Here is a 15,887-nt window from a genome sequence, read left to right as displayed (position 1 = left end):
GTCAGGTTTCTGGGTCGGTCCATGTGAAAGCAAAGAGGAACTGGCCGTCTGGGTGTCAGGGAATAGTGAAAAAGGCATCTTTGAGGTCTATGACAGTAAAGTGAGTCGTACTGCTAGGGATGTCAGAAAGCAAGGTATAGGGATTGGGGACAATCAGATGGTCAGGGATTACGGCCTCGTTTATCAGTCGAACGTCCTGGACCAATCGGTAGCCACCAGAAGTTTTCCACACCGGGAGAATGGGGGTTTTGCAGGGCGAGGTCATGGGGATTAGGAGGCTGTGACCTAAGAGACGGTCTATGATTGGCTTAAGACCGAGTAGGTGAGTCTGAGAGATGGGGAATTGAGGGCGGCTTGGGAAGTGGGAAGGATCACGTAGTTTAATCAGGATGGGGGTGTGATGGGTTGCTACCAGAGGGATTTCAGTGTCCCAAATGGTAGGGTTGACAATTGGGGCCTCAGGGGAGCAGAGGAGGAGTAGGGGCAAGGTGAGAGGTTGGGAAAGTGGGAGATTGGGAAAGTGAGAGAGGTAGGTGAATGGTGGCCCTAAGCTTAGCTAAAATGTCCCGCCCCAGCAGGGGAGTGGGGCATGAAGGGATTATCAGAAAAGAGTGAGTGAACAAGAACTGGTAAAGCTGACAGGGCTGTGGCCCAGTCTGCAAGGGTTGTGAAGATGTGCCATCTATACCCACCACCGAGACCTGGGAAGGATGCAGGGTGCCCCCGAAGGAGGGAAGGACTGAGTACGTAGCCCCCGTATCTATCAAAGTATAACGGACTTTTGGACTCAGAGGGAGAGGGAGAGGGTGGGATGATTTGGGAGAATGGCATTCTAACATGTATACTATCATGTAAGAATTGAATCGCCAGTCTATGTCTGACGCAGGATACAGCATGCTTGGGGCTGGTGCATGGGGATGACCCACAGAGATGTTATGGGGAGGGAGGTGGGAGGGGGTTTCATGTTTGGGAACGCATGTAAGAATTAAAGATTTTAAAATTAAAAAAATTAAAAACTAAAAAAAATAAATAAATAAATAAAAAGAAAAAAAAATTGATAGACTTGCCTGCCACTTGAAGCATTACCCTGGGCTTGGCTTGGGTTATGGGGGTCCCCGAGTCTGGGTGCCATCAATCTTCATCAAAGGAGAGAAGTTCCAAGGCGGGGTGTGGGGAGGAAATGTCCTTTTGGGGGCCCAGACCTCGGCCCGGTAAGGTCGGGGTCTGAGTCACCTGGGGACAATCACTCGCCCAATGTCCCGGTTGTTTGCAACAAGGGCACGGCTTTGTCGGGGGCCGGGGGTTTGGGCATTGGCGGGCACAGTGGCCCTCATGACCGCATTTGAAGCAGGCTCCCGGTGGTGGCTTTTGGGGACCCACCTTTTGTCCCGTGGCTGGCCGCAGGGCTGCCACCAGTGCCTGGGTGTGTTTTTCAAGGACGTCGGCCTGGAGTTTGGCTTTTTGTTTAAGCCTTGCCTCGTGGCTAGCTTCGGCGTTTTTTTTTTTTTTTTCCCGGGCGTTGTAAACCTTAAAGGCCATTTTTACCAGGTCTCGGAGCAGGCTCTGAGGCCCATCCTCAGCCTTGGAGAGCTTTTTTCTGATGTCTGAAGCTGATTGGGATATAAAACGGTTGGCTAGGGTAGTAACCCCCACCGGAGAATCTGGGGCAATCCGGGTATAGGTGGTGAGAGCCTCTGTCAGCCTGTTAAGAAAGGCTGCTGGGTTTTTATTGGGGCCTTGGGTCACTTTATCTAGTTTAAGTAGGTTTATTACTTTAAGGGAGGTGGTCTCTATTTTCTCTAATAGGCATTCTATCATGTACTGAATGTTGGCCTTCCCTCTTTGTCCCTCTTGATAGTCCTAGTCTGGGTCTACATCTGGAATAGCAGCCGCTCCCGGTGGCCGGGCAGGGTCAGCTGGGTTGGCTGGATGTCTCCGGTCTGCTATCTCCCTTGCTGCAGCCCAAATGGCCTTTCTTTCTTCTGGGGTAGTAGTGGACCCCAGGGTGACAAATATGTCTTGCCAGGTGAGGGCGTAAGATCGAGCCAGTTGGGTGAAGTTTTTGATGCAGCTGGAAGGGTTGGCCAAGTAGGAGCGTAGCTGCTGTTCGATATGGGCAAGGTCTTGGAGTGAAAAGGGTATGTGGATATGGGTGAGACCCTCCAGGCTGGCCACCTGGTGGAGAGGAAACGGGAGCTGGCAGCAGATTGGGAGCGGTCCGCAACCTTGTGTGTGAGCTGACTGGTGAGTCAGAAAGGGGGCGCATGGAGGAAGGGGTGGATGTTGAGGTGGAGCTGTGGGATCGGCGAGAGGCGTAGTCATGGAAGAGTTGGGCTGTGGGATCAGTGAAGGGGGAGATGATAAGGGGGGAAGGGATGGATGGAGAGACGGAGCCAAGGACACGGCGGGAGGCATAGTTGCAGAAGAGTTGGGCTGTGAGAACTGTGGGGGAGGAGACGATGTGGAGGGAGCGGGTGAGGGCGATAGAGGGGAGGTTGGTCTGTGGGGGAGTTGGTGAGGCAAGGCATGAAGGAAAGGGGTGGATATAGAGATGGCCTTGTTACAGGAGGGCTAGGCTGTGAGGACGATGGGGGAGGGGAGGACATGGAGGGAGTGGGTGAGGGCGACAGAGGGGAGGTTGATGAAGTAGCAGGGGCTGGAGTGTAGGGTGGGGGGCCGCTAGGTCTTCTGGAGGCACTGTGAGGGCAGAAGTTTCTGCCTCGGGTGTCTGGTTGGGCCGCTGATGGCCTCCTTGGTGATGCAGGGCTAGAGGGAGCCATGGTTAGGAGAATTTCAGAAGGGGAACAGTGGGTACGTAGGGTGGGATGGGAGCGCAACAGCCAGAAAGCCTGTACGTAGGGTACCTCCAGACCATTTTCCCGTCTTCCGGCAGTAATTATCTAAGTAATGGAGGATGTCAAAATCGAAAGTTCCGGTTGGTGGCCATTGTGAGCCGTTATCTAAAGAATATTGGGGCCATGCCTCAGGACAAAGGAAGGTTAAGCTCCGGAGATATGTAGAGTTCTGAGGTTGGCGAGTAAACATCCTAGTGGTGTAGACCAGGGCCAGTTGGGCTTGGAGGCAGCCGCCCCCTTGGCAAATATGAAATGAAGGTCCTGGACCAATCATTAGCGGGGCTGGGAGTAGTCCGGTCAGGCGTCCCCGAACGGGCTGTCAACCCAGCGAGGAGAAGGCCGCTCAGCCAAGATGCACGTCTCCAAATTGACAGGCTGCGAGGAATAGCAAGCCTGGCTTGCGGAGGAGGGGTCGGGACATGGCCGCAATTTACCAGAACCGGGACACCCGAGGCATAATCGCAACAGGAGCAACAACCCCCAGAGCCCAACCAGTGGAACTTACCCCGTATCCGGCCAGGTGGTTGAATGGTCCCGGAGGGGTAACGGGGTGACCTGGTCCCGTGCGGGCCAGACCTGAGGGGGCCGCAAATCCCACTTGTCACGGGATGGACCCTCGCCTCGGGCCCCACATTGGGCGCCAAATGTTAGGTAAAAGACCAGGACACCAAAAGAGTGTCTAACAGGCTTTTTAATGGTGAAGCGCTCCCAGGCGGGGTTCCCAGACCCGAACAAGGCAGGTCGAGGAAGTCCGTGCCCGGACCATGTGAGAAGTTTGTTTATACATGCACGTTGCGAGGGTTGGCCAGGTTAATGGATGGGGATTTGGATAGGTTGCCGGGTTGCGGCGTCACGGGCTGATAGGTTTTTCTATGAGTCTGGGGCAGGGCAGCTTTAGCTGTCTAAGTGTGCTGTCATCATTGGTCCCCTGGGGTCTGGGAGGCTCCTTCCGTTAGGGACTTCCCCCGCCAGCGGGGGAGGGAAGGGGCAGCCCCTTATGGCCTCCTGGGTCCAACCTTACAACCAGCACTGAGAGTGAGCTTTTCACTTCTCTCATTGATCAGCATAGGTCAGTAGCCCAATTAGAGGGTTTATTTTCAGGGACAGTTTGGAATCAAGAAATGGAATGTAAATTTGACCTCCTAATTGCCATTTAAGAATAATCATGATAAAATCTGCAAAAGACAAATTGGATGGCCTTGAAAGTTTTATCTTCTCCTTCCCTTTTATTTGTCTCTCTGCTCAAAGGGACGATTAATTTATGAGAAATGCCATTCATAGGAGAGAATGTTATTTCCAGTGCAGAACTTATTTTGTGTGAAGATTAAAACAAATAAAGAGATAAAGCTACAGCATGAGATATTTCATATATTAGGTATTAAAGAAATAAAGATTTAAACAAATAAAGCAAAGTGATAAAGCTACAGCATGAGATCTTTCATATATGAGTAAAATTGAAATAATTGTGTGTATAAGTAATCACTGCAAAAATAACCTTCTTTGTCAGTATAACCAAGATATTATATAAGCATAAAGAAGTTAAATAAGAAAGTTCTGTTTCATAGCCTGAATCTAATCAGCAATCTATTAATTGTTCAAGAACTCTAAAATCTTCAGTGAGGTTTCTATGGCAGAATTTCAGTCATATATGCAAATAAATTATTGAAATTCCTCATTACCAGAAAAACAATTCATCTATAGTGAGGTTCCACATGCCCAAAGTGGTCAAAATGCCTCAACAGTGGAAAGCAGAACCCAGAAACAAATTTTTCGGGTTTTCTTTGTCAGTTTCATTTTGTTCAGAGTAATTCTGAAACCATTTGACTGTCGCTGAGGACTGGTGAGTTATACTGTTCCCCCTGGCTTTTGCTTTTCCTTTAACTGGACTTGCTTCTCACACTCAGTAAGCTGCTTGCCCCAGATATTTACAAGTCAAATATTCTCATTTCTACACAGGTCTGATTACAACAACGTCAAGGAAATTGGATCGAGAACAGCAGGCAGAACATTTTCTGGAGGTAAGCGCATGGAGGGAGCCGATATTCGTTAAAACTGACTTTCCCTCAACTGCTTTGACCTTCCCCGTGAACTGGAGCTTGAATGTGTGTGAACAGTGGGCTGCAAAATGAAGCTATTTCTCTTGGGCTGATTGGCTCTAAAGCTGGAGATTTCTGGTGCCTTCCTCTGAATGCACTCCAGTGTGCCGAGAGTGGATAGTGGGGCCTTTGCCCTTCCTGAAAAGCAAAAAGATGTATCGACATCTCTGCCTTGACTTTGGGCCCCTTTGTCAATAATCAGAGAAGAAAGTTCAGGAGCAGAGCCTTGTAAGCCATCGTGGCCTCAGAGGTAAAAAGAGGGAGAGCGCGCCGAAGTGCAGCAGTTAGTGTGAAGCATGCCCTTTGTGAAGAAGGGCACTGCCAGGCTCCTCATTTCTTTTCTTGGGAGAGACCGAGGAAGGGAAAGCTGGCTGATTCACAGCCAGAGAGGACTCTTTCTGAAACCATAAACTGTGCTCCTATAATTCATTAAGACAGAAGCAGCAATATAAACTGTAAGAGCATTATTTCTGGAGAAAAAAACACACAAAAACATAAGGCAAGGGATGAGAAAATAGATATGAAAGAGCTTTTGGAACATTCTTTCCATACATATCAAGTTTCTTTATTGGGAAGCTTGAAGCCTGGGTAATATGTATGATGCTGTGATTTAAGTGTGACAGTCTCGATACTGAGCGGATGATGATGCTTAGAAGGTAGAGCTCTGTTATATTGTGTCCTTGCTGCTAAAATGATCTGTCAGTCCCAGGAACCACTCACTGGAATCCACCATCCTGTATACACACATACACACACACACACACACACACACACCTCACATCTCTTCTGATAGTCTCCTTTAAGTCAGTTCTCCAGTAATGATTTATTTAAGGAACACTGGGCTAGGAATCAGTGCCTTGGGTCCTAGGACTTCCCTGCCATGATTAGCTTGGAGCCTTAGAAGCCATTCAGCTGCCCTGGACCTCAGTTTCCCCTACTGTGAAATGTGGCAAGTAACTGCTACTCCGTATACCTCAAAGGATCGTTATTAGGATCAAACCTGACCTTTTATATCAAAGTATTTTTAAAACTCTTGCAGCATTACACCTAATAAAAGATTATTATTATTATGCAGCACTATGATAACCCTTTTAAAACATTGCTATCATCACATAAAGATAAAAGACGCCAGGCTGCCAAAAAATAATTATTGTAATTCTTTTTTCAAAATCATCCTAATGGGCTCCAGTATGTACCTGGTCCAGAATTAAAATAGGTTTGCCAGAATAATAGCCTTTATATTATATTCATGGCCTTCTTTCCTCTGTAGCAGAGGCCAGGCCTCCTGGAGGGGCTGGGTTCTCAGATAGTTGAACCTATTACTTCCCAGCAGGGAAGGGGGACGGTGTCTCATTAGCTGGGAAATCTGCTGAGATCACTTACTGCCTTGTCCCTGGAAAGGTGGTGTCCTGGGGGTGTGTGAGGTGGTGCAGAGTGTGACTCTAGAGAAAAGAGGCAAAGGTGTTTTCCAGGCATTCGAATTCACTCCCAAAGGAATCCTTAATTTCCCATCCTTTACAGACTTACGTGAATACGGACCCAACACTTTGGGCCTTTGGATAACAAGTTAAAATTGTTGTGGTTTTAATTATTATCATATGGTGTCACAATGCCCGACCTTTCCTAAAGATTCAGCTTCATCTGCACACTCCAGGACAGACAGAGCTCCAGGGCAGAAGGAGCCAGAGGCAGCAGCTCTGTGCTGAGCCGTTTCTCCAGGGCTGAGCTGCGTACCAGGGATACAGAATGCGGGGTGAGGATGGGCAAGCAGGCAGCGGATGAGTGAATGCTGTCCCTGGAGACACAAGCTCTCTGGGCTGCTCAAATAGGCTCCATAGCAGTGCCTGTAAAAGAGGAGCAGGTAGGCAACATGCAGTGGAGCGACTGGGAGGGCCTCTTTGAGGAGGTGACGTTTGGTGACAGGAAGCCAAGCTTCTGTTGGAGACATAGAACCAAGCCAGTGTGACTGAGAGTGTAAAGTTAGAAGGCTGTAGAGGCGGTAGGAAAGCAAGCTGGAAAACACAAACAGGGCTGTGGTAAGGATTCTGAACTTCCTCCCAAGTTTGGTGGCAAGCCATGAAACAGGGAGAGGGGGTGGGGCATGATAGGATTGGCAGACGGAGGGATGATGGGGTGTCCTGCGGGAAGGGGCTGGGCCAGGGCCTTCGTAGCTGGCAGACTGGGGAAGGGGGTTCTTTCAGAAGGACCCAGGTGAGAGATGATGGGGACTTGGATGAAGGTCTCATACAAAGTGGTTCTAGCCAACTAAGAGCATATGGCTTTTCTGAAGTTCCCAGGGTAGAATTTGAATACCTGCAGGTCATCAGGCTTATGCTAATTTGCCCTCCAGCTCTGCCCACTTACCAGTATTCCCCATCAGAGGTGCTCTTCAGCAAACGCTCTTCCAGAGGTTTTTAAAAACCGCTTGAGTACCTGTCTCGGTCTGTCTGTCTCTCTCATCCTCTTCTTTCTCTCTCTCACACACACATAACACTCTTCCTTTCACTTCCTAAATTATAAAATTCTTACTCACATTGTTTTTTTCTGTATAATATTTCTGTGACCATTTGAATGTCATTTCTTTCTTTGTTCTGATTGGATCATGGAAAGAATATTGCTTTAATTCAGCCCTGTAAGAAAAATGAATAAAATAATATCATTCAGAGTGCAGAAGAGAGTTCTCTGCTGTACACAAATTTTTGTAACTGCCAATACATTGTGTGAGTTTTAAGTCCGACCTATAGGTAATTAACCTCCTAGAAAGCCTTCAATTGCCAAGATAACGCTATGCTCCTCTTTAAACTCATATTAACCGTGCGGGTCTATTTCATCTTTCTCCTCTCCAATCAAGTAAATTGGACTCTTCTTGAAAGGCTTCCTTTAGAAGCTGACTTGAGAGATACACTTCTGAATAGGTAACCAGAAGGACATTAATGATTTGTTTATAGTGTGCTGGCCCTATTATGGAAGGCACTTTAATTGTATACTGCTGGTACTATGCCTGTACTTTAATTTCAGATATTTAGCTTGACTGTGTATACACTGTAGGGCTTCCCAGATGGTGCCAGCGATAAAGAACCTGCCTGTCAATGCAAGAGACTCCGGTTCAATCTCAGGGTCTGAAAGATCCCCTGGAGAAGGAAATGGCAACCCACACCAGTAGTCTTGCCTGCAGAATCCCATGGACAGAGGAGCCTGGCAGGCTACAATTGTCCACAAAGAGTTGGACATGACTGAAGCGACTTAGCATGCATGCACACACACTGCAAGGGTTTTGGAGTTCATACAACATTTGCCTTAAATCTGTGACTATAAGAAGGGATTGTCATTATCAGAATCGAAGAGACTTGCTAAAGAAACAAGAGCAGCAGAGGACTATAGGAAAGTTCACAAGTACAGCTTAAACTACTCCAGTGAGTTCTAAGTTTTACCTCTCGCCTAATCAGGAAATATGTGAAAATATTGGCGTGATGTTTTCTCCCTACCATGAAATGCAAAAATCTGGAATTTTCAGCTCATTTATTCACAGTCATATACATCCCTCATAGCCAGTTATGACTGCAATGGAGGTAGAAGGCTAATTCCAGCAAATAGATGCACAAAGTTGAAAATGATGCCTAAACTAAACTGTGAATTAACATTTTAGCTTAATGGCTGTGACTTTAGCCTTGATTACCTCATTATCAAAAAGGCAGCTGCGAAGTAAAGAAATACATTAATTCCTTCTTATAATTACTTGTATAGATTTTTTCTTTACCTACCGTATTTAACCTCTTTATAGTCATGAAACTTGATTTATCAAGATAGTGAATTGAAATGGTGTGGAAAAGCATGGGTGATCCATTCAGCCAGTCCTGAGATTTTTGTGGAGACTGCTCACAGAGCCTAGACAGGCTGTCACACTCTCTGAAACCCCTTTCCTTCATCTGTTAAGTGGGAATGATGCTTTCTACCATCAGTTCAGTTCAATTCAGTCACTCAGTCTTATCCAACTCTTTGTGACCCCAAGGACTGCACCATGCCAGGCCTCCCTGTCCATCACCAACGCCCAGAGCTTACTGAAACTCATGTCCATTGAGTCAGTGATGCTATCCAACCATCTCATCCTCTGTCATCCCCTTCTCCTCCCGCCTTCAATCTTTCCCAGCATCAGGCCTTTTCTGATGAGTCAGTTCTTTGCATCAGGTGGCCAAAGTATTGGAGCTTCCACTTAAGCATCAGTCCTTCCAATGAATATTCAGGACTGAATTCCTTTAGGATGGACTGGTTGGATCTCCTTCCAGTCCAAGGGACTCTCAAGAGTCTTCTCCAACACCACAATACGAAAGCATCAGTTCTTCAGTGCTCAGCCTTCTTTATGGTCCAACTCTCACATCCATACATGACTACTGGAAAAACCAGAGCTTTGACTAGATGGACCTTTGTCAGCAAAGTGATGTCTCTGCTTTTTAATATGCTGTCTAGGTTTGTCATAGCTTTTCTTCCTATTAAAAAAGCAAGAATTTTTAAATTTCATGACTGCAGTCATCATCCACAGTGATTTTAAAGTCCCCAAAATAAAGTCTGTCACTGTTTCCATTGTTTCCCCATCTCTTTGCTATGAAATGATGGGAGTCCAGATGCCATGATCTTCATGTTTAGAATACTGAGTTTTAAAGCAGCTTTCTCACTCTCCTCTTTCACTTTCATCAAGAGACTCTTTAGTTCCTCTTTACTTTCTGCCATTAAGGTGGTATCATCTACATATCTGAGATTATTGATATTTCTCCCGGCAATCTTGATTCCAGCTTGTGCTTCATCCAGTCTGGCATTTTGCATGATGTACTCTGCATATAAGTTAAATAAGCAGGGTGACAATATACAGCCTTGATATACTCCTTTTCCAATTTGGAACCACTCCATTGTTCCATGTCCGGTTCTAACTGTTCCTTCTTGACCTGCATACAGATTTCTCAGGAGGCAGGTCAGGTGGTCTGGTATTCCCATCTCCTGAAGAATTTTCCAGTTTGTCATGATCCACACAGCCAGAGGCTTTGGCATAGTCAATAAAGCAGAAGTAGATGTTATTCTGGAATTCTCTTGCTTTTTCCATGATCCAGCAGATGTTGGCAATTCGATCTCTGGCTCCTCTGCCTTTTCTAAAACCAGCCTGAACATCTGGAAGTTCTCGGTTTCTAACATAGGGTTGGTGTAAAGAGCACATAAAGTTGCATCACCGACTCGATGGACATGAGTTTGCGCAAACTCTGGGAGTCGGTAATGGACTGGGAAGCCTAGCATGCTGCAGTTCATTGGGTCACAAAGAGTCAGACGTGACTGAATGACTAAACAGCCAAGTTCATCCTGCTCCCTCCATGATAGGGCAGAGAATCATGGGAAAACACGTGGTTGGGGCAAGGAATGATGACTTTCTTTGGAAAGCCAGCAGAGATAAGAGGATGGTAGACTAGTGTCCCAAAGATCCATTTTACCCCAGTTAGAATTCGGGTGTCTTTTGTACTGTATGGAGTGGGGATATGGTTGGTTGCTGGTTGCTGCAAACCTGGTTTCAGAATCCTTGGTTTTTGTAGCTGTCCACATAGGTCAGGTCACAAGTTCTTGTAATCTTCCAACAAGGCAAATATTATTCTCTGTTCTGAAAATTTATCTCTATGTGAATGGGAAAGTGTTATACTCTTAAAGGTCAGAGCCTTTGGAATGGGCTATCCTATCTATTTGAAGCTGTAGGCAACATTCTTAACTTATAAGAAGAGCAACGGAATACAGAGGTTAAAGTAAAAGAAACAACTCTCATATGGAGTCAGATTTGTTTTTCCAAATTAAAGAATGACAAATGAAAGGTACCAAAGATGATATCTGTTAGACAGTGTATTCCAGGAACACTGGAGTATGGGGGTCGATGTTGTTGGCGCCAGTCGACTGTCTTATTGTCTTATTTGTCTTTCTGTTCAGAGCATCTAGTTCAGTACCTGAGAACCATGGGACTCCCAATAAAGGGTCTGTGAATGAGTGATTACTCTAAAAGATCACAGAGGTGGGTATCAGCACCAGGGAAAGTACGTAGGCTTTCAGACAGAAGGGACAGGGTATTCTGCCTCTCTCCATCTGCTTTGCCAAATTAAATTAACTCTGATCCTCCATTTTGTCATCTATAAAATGTGTATACCAAGTTGCTTCAGTCGTGTCCAACTCTGCAACCATAGAGACTGTAGCCCACCAGGCTCCTCTGTCATGGGATTCTCCAGACAAGAACACTGGAGCGGGTTGCCATGTCCTCCTCCAGGGGATCTTCCCAACCTAGGGATCTAAGCTGGGTTTCCTGAATTGCAGGCATATTATTTACCATTTGAGCCCCCAGGAAAGCCCGTAAAATGGGGACACAATTTAAAAAATAACTTTTGGCTGCTTTGGATCTTTGGTGCTGTGTGCAGGCTTTATCTAGTTACGGCGAGTGGAGGCTAATTTCTAGTTGTGGGGGATGGGCTTCTCATCGCAGCGACTTCTCTTGTTGTGGAGCACAGTCTCTAGAGAGCATGGGCTTAAGTAGTCGTGGTGCACAGGTTCAGTTGCTCCGTAGCATGTGGAATCTTCCCAGACCAGGGATCAGACCAGTGTTCCATGCATGGGTAGGCAGATTCAGAACCGCTGGACCACCGGGGAAGCTGGTGTACAGACACTTTAAACCACGGTTCTCCCCTCCCTCTCCCCTCGCCTGCTCTCCTTGTCCTCGGTAAACTCTTTGTCAGTTCCCTGTCTTTTTTTAGTGCTGGTTGCAGTATTTGAATAGCTTATAGCAGTTGATTATTCTTAAAAGATATATCTATTTAAATAATCCTATTGTCCTGGCCTAATTATGTGTGAATCTTTATCTCAATTGCTAAAAGAGTGTGACTTTGCCTCTCTTTTGATCTTGAAATGCTCCTCTGTTCAGGGGTGGATGGCTCTGATAAAAGTCTCCGGAAGAGCACAGAGAGAGTATTTTATTTGCAAATGAAAAAGATGACAAGGCCCAGTAACCAGTATAAAGACAGAGGGTGAGAAATTGCATTGTCTGTGTGGGTATACCTTGCAGAAGCTCGGAGAAGGTGGTGAGATTTTATAGCGCAGTCGGTATAAATAACAGAACATATTACGGAGGAATATGCTAGATCTATAGGAATGTAAAGTATTTAGTATCTGTCTCTTTAGCATACTCATCCATCGTCCTTGGTACGCTGCATCTCCTGTGACTATTTTTTCTTCCTGTCTGAAGTTCTCATCCTTTTTTATAGTTGTATTTTCTGAGGGGAAAAAAAATATTGCTCTTCCGTAAGTTTTTATAACATTTCCTCTTGCCTTGGGATGCAAATTGATTTCTTTGGTGAGTGTACATCCTCAGTGGTTTCTTACTTTGGTAAGCAGCTGCTTTTGAGATGACGGTAATTTCTGGTGGTGAAGAGTTGCAGGTCTATTTCAACCCATTAAGCCGTCCATATTTTGATAACTTAACTCCTAGTGAAATGGCCATTTGTCTCATTCGGCTCTTTGCCACCCTCAGAAAACTTTGCAGGAAGTACCTGTAGGCCATTCAAAAAGCTGTGTGTCTGTGCACACAGACAGCGCCTGCAGCAGGCATGGGCCTCTAAAGGAGAGTTGGTTGTGACTTGTTTTCCAGAACTCCCAAAAGAGCCCTGGAACCCTCTCTTCCCGTTCTTTAACTTCTAGACCTGTGCCTTCACTAGTCTTAGTTGCTCTTTGTATTTATCAACTACAGTGAAGTTAATGTAAACTCAATTCCATGTTTTCTTCTTTTCTTAAATGCTTGTTCTGAGCCTGGTATTGGGCTAGCACCAAGGTGCTGTTACTGGAGTTAGCATGTTTTTCCCGCTGGATGCTTGTTTCCTTCACGCTGATCAGCCTTTCACGCTGATCTCTGTCAGAGATTACCCTGCCAATCGTTCGTGAACGACTACAATTAGCTTCTGTCTTGGAGTTGAGGGGCTGTGTTTCATTCGTGTCATCCCAACTGCTTCTCTCCTGTTTAGAAACTGAGATGCAGAAAGTGAGACCTGGAAAAGAGCAGAGAGATCCAAGGTCACACAGTCACTTCGTAGTGATGTCCAGCATGGGTCTTCCGCACTCTACAGGACATACACAGCCCTGCATATACATCAGTGTATTAACGTATGGCAAATCAGATCATCCTTCCCCCACTCTCGTTTCATAACAGATTTACCCAACAGTCAGCTCAGTGCCCCCTTCAAGGACCAGGGTACAGATGTCAGGGAAGAGGAGGTTTTCTGTTATACTCTTCGGTCATCTTTTCCCCAGCCCCTCCGCTGTTTGCTCCTCAGAGCAGCACCGCATTGGACAGGGCTCACTCTGTCACTGGCCCTGCCCGCAGCTCCAGGACAGAGTCCATCTGAGAGGATGCTGTGCCCCTGTGGCGAGTGCTGCTCGGACTCCAGCTGAAGAGTGACTGTACGCCCACTGTTTTGGACCAAATCATAACCCCTTACAATTCTTAGGTTGGGGGCTTCCCTGGTGGTGCAGTGGTTGAGACTCCACGCTTCCAAAGCAGGGGACTCCAGTTTGAACCCTGGTCAGGGAACTAAGATCCCACTTGCCACACAATGTGGCCCAAGGATAAAAATGAATAAATAAATGTTAAGAAGGTGTGAAGGGGAGAGCCAAAAGAATAACTTAAAAAAAAAAAGATTCGTATGTTGAGGCCTGAATCCGCACTACCTCAGAACATGACTGTTTGGAGTCTCTGAAGAAGTAATTACAGTGAATTGAGGCCTTTGGGGTGAGCCCTAATCCAGTGTGACAGATGTCTCGACAAGAAGAGGACATTTGGACACAGACACAGCCACAGGGAAGACCGTGGGAAGACGGAAACTGACCAGCAAGCCCAGGAGAGAGGCCTCAGAAGGAGCCACGGCTGACTCCTTCCCCGCAGACTCCAGAAGCCGAGTGCCCCTAGAAGGGAGCTCCTCTGCTGAGGTTACCATCAACCTCTATCCAAATCTTCATCTCCTCTCTTTTCCTGAACCTGTTCCCCACATCACTGAGGAGTATCACAGAAAAGAGGGCACTGAAACTATATTCCAGCCCCTGTGCACTTTTTCAAAAGTCATTTTTTTATTTATTAATCTTTTGTTTGATTTTGGTTGGGCTGGGTTTTCATTGCTGAATGTGGACTTTCTCTAGCTGCGGCAAGTGGGCGTCGCGCCGCGGCAGCTGCTCCTGGTGCAGGGCACAGGCTGCAGGGTATGAGGCCTTTAAGGTGAGCAGGCGGCTCTACCTTGTGGGTACACAGGCTCAGTACCTGTGGGTGCATGGGCTTAGTTACCCCGCGGCATGTGGGATCTTCCCGGACCAGGGATCAACCCATATTCCCGGTGTGGGCAGGTGGATTCTTAACCACTAGACTATCAGGGAAGCCCCACTGTATGCTTCTGAAGAAAAAAGCTTTTGTGTTCGTCTCCCAGGCCTCCCTTGGGTCTCCAAAAACTGGTTCAATAGTCAATAATTAGGAAATGTGAAGATGCACAGTGGAAACAGAGATGGTTGATGATGCTCGAAACTTCACCTCGCTGCCAGCCAATCCAAGGACTGTGCACCAGCTGACTACACACCCTGCAGCCCCCTCCCTCACACCGCCCTTAAACTCTCTTCCCTGAAATCCATCAAAGGTTCCCGTGTCTTCTGAGCGTGAGCTGCCCATTCCCCTTGCTTGGTGCCCTGCAGTAAAGGCTGTACTTTCCTTCAACGCCGCCCACTGTGCCAGGTAGATTGGCTTTACTGTGCAAGGATGAGCAGGCCCAAGGCTGGGTTGGTAACACTCCTAGCCTCTGGAGCCGTGAGAAAATAAATCTCTGTTGTTCAAGACACCCAGCCTGTAGTCTTTTGTACTGGCAGCCCTCGTAACTAATACAGCAGCCAGCCTTCACTCTCAGCACGCTTCTCCCCCACCCCTTTCTCTTCTCACACTACCACCTCACAAGGCTGTGTACATGCATTGGATACCAAGGGACCAGGGCAACTATGCTTACGGCCTAGAAGGCTAAACTTCCGTCTAAATATGAGTATCTCCACACTCCTTGCTCCACAGTACAAGGGAGGGATTCCCCCGAGTTACAGTTCTTCACTGAAGGCTCTTCCTGCTTCCCGAGGCTCAAGCACATGCCCTTCTGACTGCCTGCTTCCCCCACTCTCCTCAGGAAGGATTTCCAGTCCATCGTTCCCAGAAATCGTATCCCTTTACCCACAGGAGTTACTCTCATTCAGAAACAAACCCTTCCTTATCAGCTGTGTTGCGGACTGTAGCCCACCAGGCTCCTCTGTCCATGGGATTTCCCAGGCAAGAATACTGGAGTGGGTGGCCATTTCCTACTCCAGAGAATCTTTCCAACCCAGGGATCGAACCCAAGTCTCCTGCATTCCAGATGGATTCTTTACCACTGAGCCACCTGCGAAGCCCGTTGCACATCAGTAGATTTTCCTAAACTGCTGTCATTCCTATGTCTTAAGCAGTGCCCTGGCAGGCCAGGCAGGGATGGCCTTGGGCACTCCAGTCCAGTTAAAAAGCAGTATTAGTGGTGGTGGTGTTTGTGTCTGTGTGTGCACACACATGTGTATGAGGCAAGAGCAAGACTGATGTTCCAGTTCCTGCAGAGACGTCCAGCTTCCTGTGGCTCCTTAAGAACCATCTCTAATGAAAACCCCCCAGCAATGTGAATTGTTGGTGGACTGCTGTATTTTCCCAGTTGACTAAAGAGTAAATATTGAATCAGACACACAAGCATATTTTTCAAAGCAAATATTAATTCTAAGATAGTTTGTTCAAAACAGAGTTTCTGAGATGTCCACAGGGCTGGGAAGGTAATTCAGAGGAGTGGTATTGTGAGCTGGTGGGGCTGGAAGGGGGACTATGGTGGATCTTACGTGCCCC

The 15,887-nt window shown here is 46.9% G+C and overlaps 1 protein-coding gene across 1 annotated transcript in view; it reads left to right on the top strand.

Moving 5' to 3' along the window:
* The window catches only part of FAT3 (FAT atypical cadherin 3), a 656,439-nt gene that overhangs the window by 400,164 nt on the left and 240,388 nt on the right, over positions 1 to 15,887 (top strand). Inside the window, exon 3 of the mRNA XM_018043498.1 lies at positions 4,812 to 4,873. Coding sequence (XP_017898987.1) covers positions 4,812 to 4,873 — 62 coding nt within the window. The remainder of the gene's footprint in view (positions 1 to 4,811; positions 4,874 to 15,887) is intronic.

The sequence above is a fragment of the Capra hircus genome, chromosome 29 (genome assembly GCF_001704415.2).
Source record: "Capra hircus breed San Clemente chromosome 29, ASM170441v1, whole genome shotgun sequence".
NCBI classification, from domain to species: domain Eukaryota; kingdom Metazoa; phylum Chordata; class Mammalia; order Artiodactyla; family Bovidae; genus Capra; species Capra hircus.
The sequence above is the reverse complement of the archived record's forward strand: the minus strand, read 5'-3'. Positions and strand labels throughout refer to the sequence as shown.